The sequence below is a fragment of the Pezoporus wallicus genome, unplaced genomic scaffold, assembly GCF_028554395.1.
Source record: "Pezoporus wallicus isolate ANWC-B61680 ecotype Strahan unplaced genomic scaffold, APGP_CSIRO_Pwel_v1 contig_4684, whole genome shotgun sequence".
Lineage (NCBI taxonomy): Eukaryota > Metazoa > Chordata > Aves > Psittaciformes > Psittacidae > Pezoporus > Pezoporus wallicus.
In genome coordinates this window covers 58,146-75,848 of record NW_026637499.1, presented here as the reverse complement: position 1 = coordinate 75,848, position 17,703 = coordinate 58,146, and the positions used below count along the sequence as shown (strand labels likewise).

Sequence of the window (17,703 nt, the reverse complement as noted above, 5' to 3'; positions counted from 1 at the left end):
GCTGTTGGAACAAGTCCAGAGGAGGCCACGAGGATGATCAGGGGACTGGAGCACCTCCTGTATGAAGATAAGCTGAGAAAGTTGGGGCTGTTCAGCCTGGAGAAGAGAAGGCTGTGTGGAGACCTCATAGCAGCCTTCCAATATCTGAAGGGGGCCTATAGGGATGCTGGGGAGGGACTCTCCAGTAGGGACTGTAGTGACCCGACAAGGGGTGATGGGTGAAAACTTAAACAGGGGAAGTTTAGATTGGATATAAGGAGGAAGTTCTTTACTGTGAGGGTGATGAGGCACTGGAATGGGTTGCCCAGGGAAGCTGTGAATGCTCCATCCCTGGCAGTGTTCAAGACCAGGTTGGATAAAGCCTTGGGTGCCATGGTTTAGTGTGAGGTGTCCCTGCCCACGGCAGGGGGGCTGGAACTGGATGATCTTAAGGTCCTTTCCAACCCAAACTGTTCTGTGATTCTAGGTTAGGGGTGTGGAAGCAGGATGGAGGGGGGCCCGGCATACGGCAGGTCCCAGGCAGGAATGTGGTCCCCTGAACCCCACTGGTCCCTGCTGGGTTTGATCACTGGCTCTAGCTCCGCCGGATCCCGCACAGGAAGGGCTTCTCCGGGCTGGGTTTGCTGAGTGAAGGGGGTGAATTGGCAGGGAGTTGGGGTTGGACTCCAAGGCCGACATCGTGAACTGCTTCCTCACCGTCGGTATCGCGCTTACCTGTTGATTCGGGGTTCAAACGAAGCCTGCGCTGAAGCTGTCCTTGACCATAAGGGGCTCACCGGGGCCATGAGCTGCGCGCAGGGCTCAGCCCGGGGGGAGCCGCGTTAATGACGGGGAGCGCTAATGAGGGGCGGAGCCGCGTTAATGAGCGGGAGCGCTAATGAGGGGCGGGGCCGCGTTAATGAGCGGGAGCGCTAATGAGGGGCGGGGCCTGGGGGGGGTGCGGTCCCGGGGCCGCTCTGTATAACCCGTCTCCTGGCAACGGCGGGGACGTCACTTCCTGGGGAGCCGCCGCGAGGTGCGGGACAGCGCGCGGGCAGGTGGAGGAGCGCGTTCGGCGCCGCTCGGGTCCTCTCGGTTCTGGGCCGATCCTGCTCGGGTCCCGCTCGGGTCCTCTCGGTTCGGGGCTGATCCCGTTCGAGTCTGCTCGGGTCCCGCTCGGGTCCCGCCGCCATGAGCGCGGAGCTGGACGGTGTCTCCGTGCACTCTTCCTCCTCCTCCTCGGGCTCCCTGGGCTCGGCGGCGGGGCCGGCGCCTCGTCCGCTCTCGACCAACGTGCGGCGGCTGCACCAGGCGCTGACGGCGCTGCTGAGCGAAGCGGAGCGGGAGCGCTTCATCCTCTGCCTCAATGCCTACCACGGCCGCCGCAACGTCTGCGACCTGGTGCGCTCCCTCCGAGCCCTCCTCGACGGGCCCCGCCGCCGGCAGCTCCTGCCGCTGCTCCGGCTCGTCCTGCCGCGCTCCGACCAGCTCCTCTTCGACCAGTACACGGCCGAGGGGCCCTACCTGCCGCCCCTCGTCCCGTCGCCGCCGGTGGTCCCCGGCGAGCTGCGCCAGGTCACCCTGCGGCGGAGCAAAGCCCACGAGGGTCTGGGCTTCAGCATCCGCGGTGGAGCCGAGCACGGCGTCGGGATCTACGTGTCCCTGGTGGAACCGGGCTCCTTGGCCGAGCGGGAGGGGCTGCGCGTCGGTGACCAGATCCTGGGTGTCAACGGCAGGTCCCTGGACAGGGTGACCCACGCCGAGGCGGTCAAGGTAAGCCGGCTCCGGGATGGGCTCTGGCGGCCGTGTCAGCTTCACCCCCGCGGTGAGCCCCGTCCCGCTCTGCTCCCTGCCGGGCGCCCCGTCCAGCTTCGCCCCATCCGGCCTCGGTGCCCGCTCTCCCGCCCCGTCCCATCCCGGCTCTGCTCTCCGGGACGCGGCGGTGGAACTTGCGGTACCCGGCTCGCATCGTGCCGGAGGGACCGGGCCCGTCCCGCCGGGGAACGGGGCAGCAGCAGCGCGGCGAGCCCAGCCGGTGGAGGTACCGGTGTGTGCGGGCGGTAACGCGCTGCCGGGGCCGGCCGGGCACCGTCTGCAGCTCGTCCTCTCCGAGCCAAGAGGTTCTCCTCTGTCACAGCATCTCTGGAACGCAGCGGTGCTGCTTGCGTTTTCCGTTCAGTCCGGGAGGCTTATGGAAGTTGGCAACCAGCGTGATCCAGGTCCTAAGGCGGGTGCTCGGGCTGCTAGACCGTGTTTTCTGCTCCAAAAGGTGGGCAAACTGAGGCAAGGAGGTGCGGAGCAATCTCCCCAGGACCGCATAGTGCCCGAAGCAGGAGCAGATCCTAGGATCCCCTTCCAATTCTATCGGGGAGAGAGAGAACAGTTACACAACCGAGGTGCTCTTCCCACTGCGCAGCGTTTCCCTGTGTCCCTGTTGCTTACATTGCATCAGGGTGCTATGGATGAAAGCTTTCCTGTGAGGCTAGGTGTGGGAGCGCTGTTAACTGTGGGATTTTCCCCTGGAACTCAGTGTTTTGAGCCAAAGTTCATGTCCGAGTGACCCATCCCATTCTCCCATTCCCAGAGGTCATCTTGTGCCTGGTGCGCTCAGCTCAGGGCATTCGCATGGCACAGCGGCACCAGGCACAAACCTGTTAAGCTGAAGAATCAACTTGTAGGGCAGCAGTTTGTAAGGCAGAGCATGGTGGGCCAGGGTCTGGGCTGAGCAGAGTTTTCCAGCTGTTCGTGCTTTAATTTTCCCCTAATAAGCTAAAGCACTGCTGTTTGCAGCCTGCTTCGTGTGGTGCATTCCTCTGACAGCGCATTCATCTTGCACGGCTTTGATCAGCATCTTCATAGCCAGCCTGTGTGGTCCCTGCCCTGGCTTTAAACCTGCACCACAGGCAAGGGCATGTCTTCCAGGCTGGAAGCGAGTCGCTGCTAATCCTGGGACCAGAGAAAGGATTTCATAGAATCCCAGCGTGGTTTGGGTTGGAAAGGACCTTAAAGCTCCTCCAGTTCCAACCCCCTGCCATGGGCAGGTACACCTTCCACTAGAGCAGCTTGCTCCAAGCCCCTGGTCCAACCTGGCCCGATTTGTAGGTATTCCTTTGTTTTTTCCTTCCTAATGCTAACACAAGAGCAGTGTGAGAGCTTTTGGAAGTTTGTCTGCAATTTTGTGTCCTGAAGATTGCAAAAAAAAAAAAAAACACCCCAAACTGCTGTATTTTGGCTGTGGTGTTGGGATGGGTAAAAATGAGGTGTCAGGAGTGCTCTCGTCTGTTAAATGACTTCATCTCTAATTCATCCCAGTCTGCTGGGTAATTCACATCACTTTGTTTGTTCTCTATTACAATATACATGATGTCTTTTAGACGCTATTAATACTGAGTGAAACTAAGGGCTTCCTGCACAGAAATCATTCCTTTAGGATGTGGGTTGCCAAGGGTTTGCTCTGTGACATTGCAGGAAAGAAGGAAAGAGAAGCTTGGAAATGGTCTGCTTGTGAGCAGAACTTGTTTAAATGACAGCTCTGTCACTCACCCAGTTATGCTGGCATCTTGGAGAGCTCCTGCACTCTTGTTACCTACGGGAAGGGTTTATGACCCACGTAGTGGTGGGAGAAACACTTTCCTTGGGAAGAGTCGCAGTGATTTACAGGGCAGTTCTGATAATTCCTCCCTAGGGTTTAGAATAAAGCTGGCGTCCTTGTGTGCTGCACTGAGGAGTGGATTGCATTCAGTGATGCTAAAGGGCAGTCTTTGAAAGATTTCCCTGGGGTTGAGAACCAAATACCTCGGCCTAATGATCTGGACATCCTGCAGGGTGTCAGAGCTGCAGGGAGGAGAGGTGGTGATGCGCAGGGCAGCTTGACCCCAGGTTCTCTGCGTCCCCTTCGAACCTGGGAGCTCAGGCTCAGTGTGTTAACAGCTCCACAAAGGCCTCTGGCTGTGGTCTGGTCTCCTCGAGCGGGACAAGCTCCACCATGTCCTGACACCCTCACTGAGTTCTGTTGGTCTGCTCTGTAGTGGATCGATGGAGAAACAGGATGAAAGCAGCTGGGTTTGGCCCTGGAATTTCCATGTACTCTGTATTTTGGTTCAAATGAGGGGGAAAAAAAAGGTGAGCAGAGGCTTTCTTAATATAAAACCGTGGCTGCATAGCTCCTAAGTGCTGTCTGCTTGCTTTAGATGGGGAGATGTGAATTCTCCCTCGGTCAGAAGCTGTCTGATTAAGGCGCAGCTCCCATTTCTGTGTGTGGAGGATGCTCTGGCTCTCCATCTGTCTGAGCAGGAGCATGTTCCTGTGCTGCACTTCCATCTTGCCTGTCCTGCAGCAAGAAGCTGTCTGTCCAGGGCAGCATTGTTATTCATAATATGCAGAACGTGCTGTTGTGGAGGAGTTGTCAGAGCTTGCTCTTCAGGGCAACTGCAGTAGATGGGGAAGGCTTTGGCTTAGGCTGCTCCTGGCTGCGTCGCACTGTTGTGAGCACCACAAACTTGCTGAACTGGAGATCAACTTTGTGCCTGTCAGGGTGCTCAGCTGCAGGCATGAGGCAGCTCTGCAGATGGAGCATGAATGAATGCATCGTCTTGGCTTGTTTGTGTGATCTAAGAGCATTCACACTAGGTATTGCGTTCATTGTACAAGTCGTGGTAGCTCACTTCCTGCCTTCTCATGCCTGGCCATGCAGCAGTACCCCAGTACTGCCCTCAAGGAGGAGAGAGGCACTAACTGTGGAGCAGGAGCAATTTCTGTCTCTTCAGGCATTGCTCGGAGCTGTGATGTACCAAAGGTGGAATCCTGGCACGAGACGGCAACGGCCACAACACTGTACAAAGATGCAGGTCGGGAGCTGCATCCCGTCCCAGCCAACAGCTGATGTGTGCTTTGTCACCTCTGCAGTGGGGCTCGTGGATGCTTTAGTGTAAATAAGTTAAAAAGTGGAATTCTGCCTTAAATAAGAAGATTACCTAAGCACTCCAAACCCATTCACTTAATGACCAGCTTCTTAACCTTTATGTGAGCAGTGCAGTTTTATGCCTTGCCTGCTTCGTGCTCGCTGTTTCATCCAAATCAAAATGAAATGACTCCATTACAATTATAGCTCTATCATTCCAGCATTCGAGAGTGCACTTCAGTAATAGATCACTCTAATTTGAATTATGGGGTAAGTGGAGAAGTTTGTATTGGCTGTCATATATTTTAGAGCTTGCTTGGCTTTTGGCAGCCTTTCTACGTAGCACAGGGTTGATACTGCAGCAGTTCTGCTGAAAGTTTGACTTGATAAGCTGTAAAAGTAGCTAAATCAAGGTGTTTGTGTGTTTAGACCATCAGAACACTACCCAGGGAGGTATTTGTCCTCTGCTGTGGGGTTCGCATTAAGCTCACACTCCCTTTCCCCCGACTTTTGTTGCTTTGCAATAGGGTTTTATGTCCTTTACATCATTTAGGGCGGAAGGGGAGAAGAGAAAGTGTTAAAGTATCATGATGGATGGATCATTCCTGCTTGAGGATTTGGCTTCATGAGCAGCACCAGCCTCAAAAGAGCTGCACTGACTCCATCATTTGCCCTGCTGTGTCTTTCTGTGCTCCAGCAGGGCAGATCTGGATGAGCTTGATCAAAATCCCCTCAAGTAGACTCATTTGTGTGCACTGGGCATTGAGCATGGTTCTTTTCATCTTGCTGTTCATCTGTGGTAGCTTGGTGAAGTGGGTTGATTCTGAAGGACATGAGGGGGGTTGAGCCCACACTGTGGGGCTCTTCAGAGTGGCTTTGGAGAGAAGCTGCAGGGTTTGTGCATGGGGGGAAGCTTGCGATGAAGTTGGATGGGGCTTGGAGCAAGCTGCTCTAGAGGAAGGTGCCCCTGCCTGTGGCAGGGGTTGGGACTGGATGAGCTTTAAGGTCCTTGCTCAGAGGGTTTCACCCCTTCCAAACTAGCCTTGCCCTCTCCTGCTCGAAGTTGGCATTGAAAAATAATGAAAAGGAGATTAAAATTGGGTTTTTATTATCTTTTATTCATGATGGTGGCAAACAAGGTGATCTCTTCCAGGGAGGTGATATTCCATATGCTGTTGAAAGAGCTCCAGCTGCTTGTGGTACTGCTAAAAGACCAGTGAGAAATGACACAAGAGATGTGCAGCCTTGAGCCTTGGAGGTGTATTTAGAGCGCTTTTACTTTCCGGACAGCTTAAAGAAGGCAAATCTCATTTCATTGTTTCGTGTGATGCCCGATAAATTGTCATCATCTGAGACAACTGCTTTTCTGTAGTCAGTAATCACCACTGCTCTGTACAGGCATTGGAACAGCCTGTAGGAATGAATGCAGCTTGGTTTGGTTGGGTTTTAACCCTTCCAAGTACTTGGAATTGTGGAACATCACACACAGTCATGGGATAAAGGAGGAGTGGAAGCAATGCATCAGTCCCTGGATTCCGTAAGGATACCAGGTTTGTTCCTTTAAATGCCTGCTTGCTTGTGTCTATATATTTAGAAATCACTGATCCGGAGGCTAAAAACCTGTCCCCTTTCCAAGGGATCTCAGGTGGCTGGAGCATGGAAGACAAGGATGTGACCAGCATCTCCCTCAGTAGATACAGTGGTAATCTACTCCTTGGTCTCTGGGTCTGCTTAGAAAACAAACCCCCACAAAAAAGGCTCTGCAGCTTTGGATGCAGGTGCTGTGCAGTGCCATGCACGATGCTCTGCCTTTCTGTCCTGCAGACAGTTCCCATTTTCAGTTCTGTAGCCAGCTGAGCTCAAAGGGATAGAGTGGGAAGTGTGAAGTCACCAAGATCTCCTAGGGAAAAAAAGGGGGAAGGAAAAAGGTCACTCTGGAACCTGGAGACATCTGCATTTTAAATTGGTTTGAATGCTCCTTGAAGGGAAGGGCACACGGCAGTGACAGTGTAGATGGGACAAGTGATGCTCGTGGTTACAGAGGCAGATCTGATGACACGCAGTGGAGCAGGCTGGACCTCACCTGCATGTCGGGTGCCCCATAGCAGGGCTGGGAAGTGATGCTGCATCCTCACTGTGAGCTAATCTGAGGTGATCAAGTTAATGCCATGTGTAGCTTATAGTGGAGGGAACTTGTACCTACAGAGAGCATCTGTGGGAAGGCAGGTTTAGCACTGGAGTTGGGAGCAGGCTGTATTTGCTGCTCTGCCACTCATTTCTCTCAGTGGGCAAGTTACTCAGTCATCTGTTTCCCTTCATTACACCAGCAAATCACAATCAGCCCTAATGAAATCAAATGACATTATACTGATGCGAAAGATGAGAATGAGGTCCTTAATCTCTCCTCTGCTCATAACGCAGGGATGATAGCTCTTGGCATTGATATTGGCTTCTTCATGTTAGGGCATCCTTGAGTTCTTGTAGTGTTAATGTTATTTAGTGGGCTCCTTGTAGATAAATAGTTCTGCCTCAGCAGAGCAATTGATAAGATAACGCAAAGGACAAAACCCTCTTTCCTTCCAGTGTCTATTAGAAGAAAACAGAAGTGTTCTCATGCAGCGGAATCAAAGCATCTCTTACTCAGTTCCTCTGCCCTCAGGGAGGACGATGGATTTTGTTAACACCTTCCTCAATGCCACGTCTGCTTGGAGAATCATTGAGCTCCAGATCCCCTCGCCCGAGCTGACAGCACGTCTGCTGAAAGGATCTGGCTGTGTTTCCTTTGACTGGGTGCTCTGTGAATGCTCCCTGTCGTGGACCACCAAGCGCTCAGTAAATAGAGGTGAAACAGGGACCTGGGCAGCTTGGAGGAGTGCTGCTCCTGCTGGCTCCTTGTTCAGGAGCTGCAGCTGAGCCTCTGAGGGTGGGATGTGCTGGCAGGGCCTGGGTATCACAGGATGATGGAATGGTTTGGGTTGGAAGGGAACTCAAAGCTCATCCACTTCCAACCCCCTGCCATGGGCAGGGACACCTTCCACTAGAGCAGCTTGCTCCAAGCCCTGTATCCTTGGTGCTTGGTCAAATTTCTTGCTCCTTTCCCCCCACTGATTCTTTCCAAGTTAGTTTTTCCACCAACTAACGACCCATCCCATGGTTCTTTATTATGGGTTGTTTTGTTGGTGCTCCTTACGATGTTTTTCAGCATGGTTTGTTGTGGAGTGGAAAGAGAAGGTGACAGAGGAAGCAGGGGCAATGCTTTGGTTGGGATTCCATTCAGGCACTACCACCCCTCTGAAAGCACCTAAACAGCTTTCCAAGCTTGGATTAATGGGATGCTTTCCTGCTCTGTTTTAAATTGTTCTGGGCTTGCTTGTGGATATTCTGGGCAGTAACCAGCTTTGGGAGGGGTGGGAGGTTACAGAGCTCTTGTCTTGAGGTGGGAATGAGGAATGTCAGCAATTAGAGGGAGGCAGCCTTTGAGCTAAGATTTCATTTAACCTTTCCAGGTAAAAGGGACACTGGCTTCCCGATGCCTTGGGGCTAAATATGTGCAATCACCGTAATTATGCATCAATTTGCATTCATTTGCATAAGTGCCACTACTTGAAAGCCAAACTGCTGCCACCTTTGCCTTGGGAGAGGGGGAGAGGTTGGACTGTGCCTCCTGCAATTCCCATTAGTCTTCCTGACCAGGAGGACATCTCGCACCCTCCATCCCCTGTGCTGTGTCACCACCGCTTCCCTCTCTGGTTCCTGTCACCCAGCATCCCATCTGGAGTGTCTTCACTTCCCGTTATCCCTCCTGTTACTGATGTCTCTCCACCTGCCTCTGTGTCACCTTTGTCTTGTTCCACTTGTCTCTGTCCTCCCCATGCAGGGATGAGCTGTTTGGAGGTGTCAGGGCAGACCAGTCTCCTGGTTCCTCTGCACAGCAGCAGTTCCCTGCTCGTTGTCAGGCAGGATGATGGGGATATGCTTGATCCAGAGCATCTTATTCACTGCAACAGACTGATCATGGGCTGGGGACAAGCTCTCCCTATGCACCTGTACAGCACTTGGCAAACTTGGCCTTAACCAAGTGTAGTGGGAGCTGTAATAGCCTTGGATGTGTCCTGCGTGCAGAGGATCCCTTTGGGGGCAGGTAGTGCTGCTGCCTGCATCTTCTGCTCCATCCTTCCTGCCGGCAGAGGAACCGTTCAGCTCGTGTTGTCCAATCCACCTCCCTGTAGAAGGTCTCAGTCCTGCCCCTGCAGCCCCCACTGTCTGTAGCAGACACGGGCATCATTCCTGTGGGCACTCATATGGGTTTGCTTGGTGTAGCGAAGCCCACCAGCTTAGAACTGCCTGGGTCCAGTAGAAGTCTGCTGGTGCCTAAAGGGGCTACAAGAGACCTGGAGAGGGGCTTTGGACAAGGGCCTGTAGGGCCAGGCCAAGGGGAATGGCTTTAACCTGCCAGAGGGGAGACTGAGATGAGCTCTAAGGCAGAAGCTCTTCCCTGTGAGGGTGCTGAGGCGCTGGCACAGGGTGCCCAGAGAAGCTGTGGCTGCCCCATCCCTGGCAGTGTTCAAGGCCAGGTTGGACACAGGGGCTTGGAGCAAGCTGCTCTAGTGGAAGGTGTCCCTGCCCGTGGCAGGGGTTGGAGCTGGAGGAGCTTTAAGGTCCCTTCCAACCCAAACCAGGCTGGGATTCTGTGACAGCGCAGGAAAGAGCAGTTAAACTTCTGCATCTCCATGGTGCTGGAGCGTGCTGCAAAAGCTCCCTCTGCCTCCCTCCTGTGGCATCTCTGCAGTTCTTTCCCCTTTGCAGCTTTTGGTTTTGGACTCTGTAAAGCATCACCCTGTGGGCACTTGGTGCAGGGTTGAGTGGTGCGTGGTGATTGATAACCTCCACACTGACCTTTGCGGCTTGCAAATGGAGCGAGTGCTTGGATGCCCATTATCCGAGCAGCCCAAGAAGCCAAAGAGCTCTGGCAAGGCTCTTACTGCCGGAAGAGAGCAGCTTGAGTCTGTAGCGAGGGGGAGGATGGCTCAGAGTTAATGCTTCTTGCATCAAACTGTGCTCTACCCACTAAGGGCACGAATTGGAATAGATTGCTCATTTCATTAGCTCCGAAGGTAAATGAGTGGGCTGCATCCCTACCAGAGGCACATTTAATTCAGGCTGCCAAAGGAATAGCGGGGATTAAGTGCCATTGATTTCTGACATCAGTGTTCCTACTGGGTGTATTTTGGAAGGCCGGGAAGATGCTTTTACACAGCGTTCAACCCTTTGGCACCCTCGAAGTGGCAGGAACAAGGGGAGCATTATGAAGGTGGGAGGGTTAAGCCTTCAATAATGCAGGCCATGCTGGTCAGGAATGGCTTCACACCGGTGGGTTTGGAAAGAGTGGCTGCTGCCAGGTTCGTGTTAGGAAGGAGCAAGCTGTGTCGTGTCGGTTTGGTGGGGTGGGTACATGAGATGTGTGTTCGCTTTTTTGACTACTTGAAGCAATCTACTTCATTCCCAAAGTTCTTGCTAGCTAATTCCATAGAGTGTTGTGAGGGGATGGGTGGCCTCATGGAACCAACCTGCCCTTCTCTCTGACACTTGCTGCTTCTAATAACATTTCTAGGCAGTTGGTAGCTGTTTCCCTGCTAAATGCTTTGGCACCGATGCCCATATTCAACTGAATTCTTCCCTTCAGCTTGCACGCTGTGGGGCCAGCATTAAACCTTTCATAACAGCCTTCAGATGCGTTATTGATGGGGAAAGCCAAATTCTATCTGAATTTGGAGCAGAACACAGCAGCTTAGAACTGGAGGAGCTTTAAGGTCCCTTCCAACACAAACCAGGCTGGCGTTCTATCAGTTGCCATCTGTATGGATGGCCCCACTCTGCCCCACAGCAGTAAGTCCTTTGTGGGTGTCACTGTCCTCCCCTACCTGTGATCATCCAAAAGGTGCATGTGTCCTGAAGGGCTCCGAAGTGTAGGGAAGGCCTGTGGTGGGGTTCCATTACCTTCCTGCCCTAGCTCTTCAATAGCCATCAACCATGGGAATGTGCTGAGACAGGATGGAGCCAACCTTCATCAGCCTCCTGGTGTCCAGCGTGGAGCCCTGCCTGCGCTCATCACCTCTCCTGTGCCTGGTAGGGTTGAAACCCCAGAGGCTTCTCTTTGGTCCCCAGTGCCCTTCCAGGATGGATCGCCTGTGTAAGGGAGGAACAGGATTCCTGCATCAGTCCCGAACAGATCCATGAGGGAATGTTGTGGCAGTGAACGTGGAGGGAAAAGAGAGCTAGTGGAGGGGCCCACCCTTAGCTCTTGAGGTTTTCCTTTGTTCCTTCCTTAAATGACAGTGATGGTCAGCAGCTGGCTTTGAGGGAGTCTATGAACATGTCCAGGGGAAGAATGCCTGGGATCAATGCAAAGGGAGGGGAAAAGGGTGGGAGCACAGGTGTCAGGATGCCATGGTGTTTCTGTGGCAGGAGGAGGACTGTAGCCGTGTACAGTTAGACAAATCACTGTGTATCCTCATCAGGTGCCTGTGCTTGATGGGGAGCTGCAGCCCCATTCAGAGATGATACTGTTCGTGGGACTGTCATTGCTGTTTGCTGTCTTGGTACTTACGGAAGGAAATGCCATTATCCAGGCTTAAAACGGGTCTCGATGGCGATGGCTGTAGTTTGAATGAATGGAGGATGTTTCGGGGGGAAGCTGAGCCCCATCTCCTAGGGGTCACCCTTGCACTGGTAGCTTGAGGGTGAGAAGCCTCCCTGATCCCAACTCATTGCCATGGAGCTCAGATCATCCTGGGTCTGTCTGCGGGGCAGCTCATAGAGTCATAGGATAGTTAGGGTTGGAAAGGACCTTAAGATCATCCAGTTCCAACCCCCCCCCCCCCCCCCCGCGCCATGGGCAGGGACACCTCACACTAAACCATGGCACCCAAGGCTCTGTCCAACCTGGCCTGGAGCACTGCCAGGGATGGAGCATTCACAGCTTCCCTGGGCAACCCATTCCAGTGCCTCACCACCCTTAAAGAACTTCTCCCTTATATCCAATCTAAACTTCCCCTGTTTAAGTTTGAACCCATTACCCCTTGTCCTATCACTGCAGTCCCTAATGAAGAGTCCTTCCCCAGCATCCTTACAGCCCCCCTTCAGATACTGGAAGGCTGCTATGATGGAGCTTTGGGTCAAGCTATCCCGGCTGTGCCTTGAAGCACGGATGGGTCCCTGCACTATGTTACCCTAGGGTGGACAACGGGCTCAGATACAGCTCCATCATCCCAGTGAGACTTGGAATGACGCCATCAAGCCTGAATGTGCTGCGCACCTCTGTGAGAAGGGATTCCTGGTCCGTGATGTTTGAGGGACCGAGGGGACGGGGCCTGGCCTTAGTGAGCAGCTCAGGATGCTGGAGTGCTCTGTGCTTGCTGTGATGGAGCTGTTGGTTTCACAAACCTTGTTTAAGCTCTCCAGGCACGTGGTGACCTTGGGAGCATGTGACAAACCTGCAGCCAGATTCCTGTCTGTGATGGAGATGCTGAACTGGGAATTGGCAAGCTGGATTCCCACTGGCTCTGGCAGGGAGTGGTGCCAGGGCAGAGCTGGGATCCAGCCAGCCCAGTATGCCCGATGGTGTTACTCTTCACCAAAGAGCTGCTGGGATTTGTTCTTCCTGCTCACGAGCTTTGCTCAGCAGCTTCTCTGCTCAGTGGGGAGAGGAGACCCTGTGGGATTGGTTCATCAAAAGGACATATATATGTGGGAAAATAACCCCAAATCAGTGCCTGGGAGCAGATCCAGAGTGTTAACGTTCCAGAGGCCTTGGAGCACTTACACTTGTCCCCAGGTAGAGCTCTTACCTGTTCATTTAACTTTACTATAGTGCCTATGGCAGCTCCTCACAGTGGAGGCTGGAGGAGCAATTGCAGATCACCTTATCTGGGCCCAGCATCAACTCTGTGCATGCTGCTTTAAATAGATATGTGTACTTAATAGCTATTGTCCTTATTGCTTGTGCTGAGGAAGGCAGCTGGTAATGGAATGGCAAGAGAGGCTGGATTTCCCTAAAGCATCAGGATCTCTTCCAGTGGCAGAGCTTGGGTTGAGGGGGAATCAGCAGTGGCAGCGCCTCTGCACCTTCACAGGGAACAGCTTCTTCCTTAGGTCTAGCCTGAGCTTCCCTGTTTCGCTTTGAACCCATCACCCCTTGTCCTGTCACTGCAGTCCCTGATGAAGAGTCCCTCTCCAGCATCCTTGTAGTGCTCTTCACACACTGGAAGCTGCTCTGAGGTCTCCACGCAGCTTCTCTTCTCCAGGCTGAACAGCCCCAGTGTTCTCAGCCTGGCTCCATGCTGGAGGTGCTCATTCCCTCATGGCCTCCTCTGGCCTTGCTCCAGCAGCTCCACGTCCTTCTTGTGTTGTCTTCCTTACGTAGCTCAGTCACTCAGCCGGTGGGTGCGGAGTAGCTTGAAATCCTTGCACCTCAAGGAAGAGCACAAGCCCTCCAGCCTGGAGTCCTGAGCCAGGCTGACTGCCCCCTCCAAAGGCACTGACTCTCTGCTCTCTTTGGTTGCCTTCCAGGTGCTGAAGGGCTGCAAGAAGCTGAACCTGTCTGTGCACTCGGTGGGCCGCATCCCGGGGGGGTACGTCACCAACCACATCTACACGTGGGTGGACCCGCAGGGCCGCAGCGTGTCCCCGCCGGTGGGGCTGGCGCAGCACCAGCACAGCTCCCTGCGCAAGGACAGCGAGAAGAGGAGCCACCTCCAGCTCCTGCAGGAGGGGGATGAGAAGAAGGTGAGCACAGGGATGTGGTGCTGCCCTGTGGGTGCCAACCGTTGCACTGCTCGTTCCTGTGATACCTCCATGGGGATAGCCTGTCTCTCCTCCTGGATATACTGGGTACTGGTTTTACCCTTGGTCTGTAGCTTTCCCCCTGTCTCCCACAGGGAGTCACAGAATCCCAGCCTGGTTTGTGTTGGAAGGGAGCTTAAAGCTCATCAGTTCCAATCCATTGCCATGGGCAGGGACATCTTCTAATTCCCAGTACTCTTACTGTGTAAACTGGCTTTACTATGAGTGAAGCCAGCACTTCAAGTTCAAGCTTCAGTCCTGACTTGAGGGATTTAGTGTTTCTTCTCCCTTGTGCTTCCCATGCCCAAACAGACCCAGAGTCTTGTAGGTGCAGAGCAGCACTGCCTCTTGCACTGGAGGCAGAGGCTGGAGGGACAGACTCTCTCCGTGATGATGGATAGGGAACCTGTTAGTCTTGTACAACCAGGACATGGTGTGGCCTCACTGGTGGTCATGGGGTACTGGCATATGGGTGAGCATTGTGCTTTTCCCAAAGGCACAATGTTGCTTGGAGTCTATTTCCATTCTGTTACCCTGAGATCTCTTCCCTGTGAGGGTGCTGAGGCGCTGGCACAGGGTGCCCAGAGAAGCTGTGGCTGCCCCATCCCTGGCAGTGTTCAAGGCCAGGTTGGACACAGGGGCTTGGAGCAAGCTGCTCTAGTGGAAGGTGTCCCTGCCCGTGGCAGGGGTTGGAGCTGGAGGAGCTTTAAGGTCCCTTCCAACACAAACCAGGCTGGGATCCTATGATTGTATGCCCAAAGCATCCTCATCTCTGCCTGGAGGGGTCTGCAAGCTGGAGCTTTCCACCTCAGCCAGAGAGGAAACAAATTTAACCCAGGCTGAGGCAGTTTCTGATGTAAAATTCATGTGGGTGCCAAGGGAGAAGGCCCCATTACTTTAAGGATAAGAGAAGAGCAGCTGTGGCTGCCTTGCTGCTGTCCACTACCCCTCCATGTCACCTTGATACAGCAGACAGCAACTCTTTGAAGCTGGAGGTGGGTGTTTCTGTGCACATTGTTCCTTTAGTCCTTGCTGGGTATTGACATGAAATGCTTAGAAGCCTGTACGTGTGTCCTGTACCTTGTGTGGCACCGCACAGCCCCTTCCCGACAGTCCCTGCAGAGATGGGATTCCACGTGCCCTGGCTGTCCCTGGGCACCTTGGCTGTGCATGGACCAGTTACCACCCCAGAGCACCCTCCTCTGGGCTGCTCCTGAGCTCCTCAGGGGGTGCACAGGAAGAATCCACCTGATCTTTGCAAGTTAAAAGAGCTTTAATTACTGCAGCTGAATCTGCTTTGGAAGGAAATGAAGCCAGGTTGAATGAAGGCCACATTAAACTTTGAAGAGCAGCCATGCTGGGCTTGCCCGCTGTTGGATGCGCTCACACCCAAGGTGTGAGGGGTCCCCAGCTCCAAGTGTTCCTATTCTAGCTGAGCCAGGCTGTGGGACCTTGGGTCACTGACCCTTCCACTCCTTGCTCTGCCTTAAGCTTGCTTCCAAACCCAGCTCCTCCTCACAGTCCTGCCCATTGGTGTCAGTGTGCAAGGCTCGGTGACAATAACCTCCACTCCTGAATTCCCATTTGCAGGACCTGCAAAACCCAGTGGATCCTACAACTTGCATCACAGAATCATAGAATAGTTTGGGTTGGAAGGGACCTTACAGCTCATCCAGCTCCACACCTTCCACCAGAGCAGCTTGCTCCAAGCCCCTGTGTCCAGCCTGGCCTTGAACACTGCCAGGGATGGGGCAGCCACAGCTTCTCTGGGCACCCTGTGCCAGTGCCTCAGCACCCTCACAAGGAAGAGCTTCTGCCTTAGATCCAACCTGAACTTCCCCTGTTTCAGTTTGAGCCCATCACCCCTTGTCCTGTCACTACAGCCCCTGATGAAGAAGACGAAGGCCACCAGACCCTTCTGTACCCAGAGGTGCCTTGCTTTGGTCCCCATGAGCAAGCTTGCTGCAGTGAGGAGAGCCTGACCTGGCTGGTAGATTTGAGAGGGGTTATTTGCTGTGACTGCCCGTGTCATTTGCTCAACTCCTGCTTCAGGGCATGAATTAGCTGAGCTGCTTTGTCCTGATGCACTGTGGACCATCAAGAGATGCAAATGTGTCCTAGAGCACAGGAACAGCCTGCCTCTAGTTTTTTCCCCTCTTTATTTGTATGTGTGGGGTTGTATCTATTTAACTGTTGAAAGTGGGGTCACTCTGTTCATAAACATCATGTAAATAAATGCCACGTACCCCTGGTGAATTCAGCCCAGTCGACCGCAATCGACAGGTACTGCTGCGATCAGTTGGTATCTGAACAGCTTTAGATTGTGAGCAAAGGGGTGGGATTAGTTATTTCCCCCCATATTTCTAATTGATCTGATTGCCCTAGAATATGCATGCTAAAGCTTTCAAACAGGGAAAATACAGCAGAGATCAGACTTCAGCCCTGCAGCTGAAGTCATGTAAACCAGGCAGGTTTTAATGCATTGAGATGCTGCTGTAATTAACCTGATGTTTCCAGCTTTACCAAGGTTAGATTCAAGGTTGGTGGAGGCATCCTGCATGCACCAGGCTATAGAGATATTCTGCCTAGCCACCTTTTCCTCCATACAGCTGCTCTGTATGTGAAACAAGTTTGCTTATCTGTAGGCAGAAGCCTTCATTATCAAAGGGCTTGAAATGGAAACTGCTGCTGCTGACGTGTGTGTGATGGGGTAACCGATCCGCCTGGTAGAGGAGGGATCCATGTACCTGTCCCGGGGCTGGCATACACCTGGTCCATGGATTTACACTGCGTTTTAACTGGGAATGCTGGCATTCTTTCACTGTCGAGTGGAAGCCATTATGGGGATTTGGGAAGTTAGCAAAGCCCATTGGCTTTGTTCTCACTATCCTGGTGTCCCCAACATAAGAAGGACATGGAGCTGTTGGAACAAGTCCAGAGGAGGCCACGAGGATGATCAGGGGACTGGAGCACCTCCAGCATGGAGCCAGGCTGAGAACACTGGGGCTGTTCAGCCTGGAGAAGAGAAGCTGTGTGGAGACCTCAGAGCAGCTTCCAGTGTCTGAAGGGGGCTGCAAGGATGCTGGAGAGGGACTCTTCATCAGGGGCTGTAGTGATGGATTTTTCGTCATGGAAAGCATGGGAATGTGCAACAACTTACATACCTCCTTCATCGCCGCATTCCCTTTAATTCTTGCATAGACACACAGAATGGTTAGGTTGGAAAGGACCTTAAGGTCGTCCAGTTCCAACCCCCTGCCATGGGCGGGGATGCCTCACACGAGACCATGTTGCCCAAGACTCTGTCCAGCCTGGCCTTGAACACTGCTGGGGATGGAGCATTCACCGTGTGCTCGCTGTGGCAGGTTGAACGGATGACTCTGTTCCCTCAGGTTTGCTGCGATTCATTTCCTAACTAAGGGCAGCCTTCCCTGTGGTCAGAATCAGTGGATCCAGAGTTTCCTCAGTGCCCATCTCCCCATAGGTGAAGTAGCCAGTGGTGGTGGCCAGTAATAAGCAGGATTTGTATGATGTGTCCAGTGAAGTCCTCTGATGCTTTCACCACATCAGGGACCACTTGTGCTGTGGATTGTCCTTGATGTCCTTCTGGGATCAAGCGTTTATTCCATTAACAGCACTTTGGAGACCATCAGCCAGCAGAAACTTGTAGGTGCTGCTGAGCTGGGAGGAAAATGAACTGTGCAAAATGCTCTGCAAACGTTGGGCTGCTAATTCTCTGTGAAACACCATTTCATCGGCTGGATCGTGGCTGTAATGTGCTTATTGCCAGGGGAGCTGCTTATTCCTGTAAGCTTTTGGTGCAGCAGAAGAAGGGAAAGATACACAAAGAGAGTGTGAGCATCCCCTTGCCTCCAGGCAGTTCTGTTTCCACAAGTAGCTGTTGTTATTAGAAAAGAAGACAAATTTGATCTATGGTAACACTGCATGGCTTAAACATTTGAGGCACTAATGGTGCCTACTTG

The 17,703-nt window shown here is 53.1% G+C and overlaps 1 protein-coding gene across 4 annotated transcripts in view; it reads left to right on the top strand.

The window, feature by feature from the left end:
• Positions 1-1,161: 1,161 nt before the first annotated feature.
• WHRN (whirlin) overlaps positions 1,162-17,703 on the top strand; it is a 38,401-nt gene continuing 21,859 nt past the window's right edge. For all 4 annotated transcript variants that reach the window (XM_057405871.1, XM_057405870.1, XM_057405869.1 and 1 more), the window contains exons 1-2: positions 1,162-1,752; positions 13,448-13,663. In XM_057405871.1, coding sequence (XP_057261854.1) covers positions 1,171-1,752; positions 13,448-13,663 — 798 coding nt within the window. In that variant the 5' untranslated portion in view covers positions 1,162-1,170. The remainder of the gene's footprint in view (positions 1,753-13,447; positions 13,664-17,703) is intronic.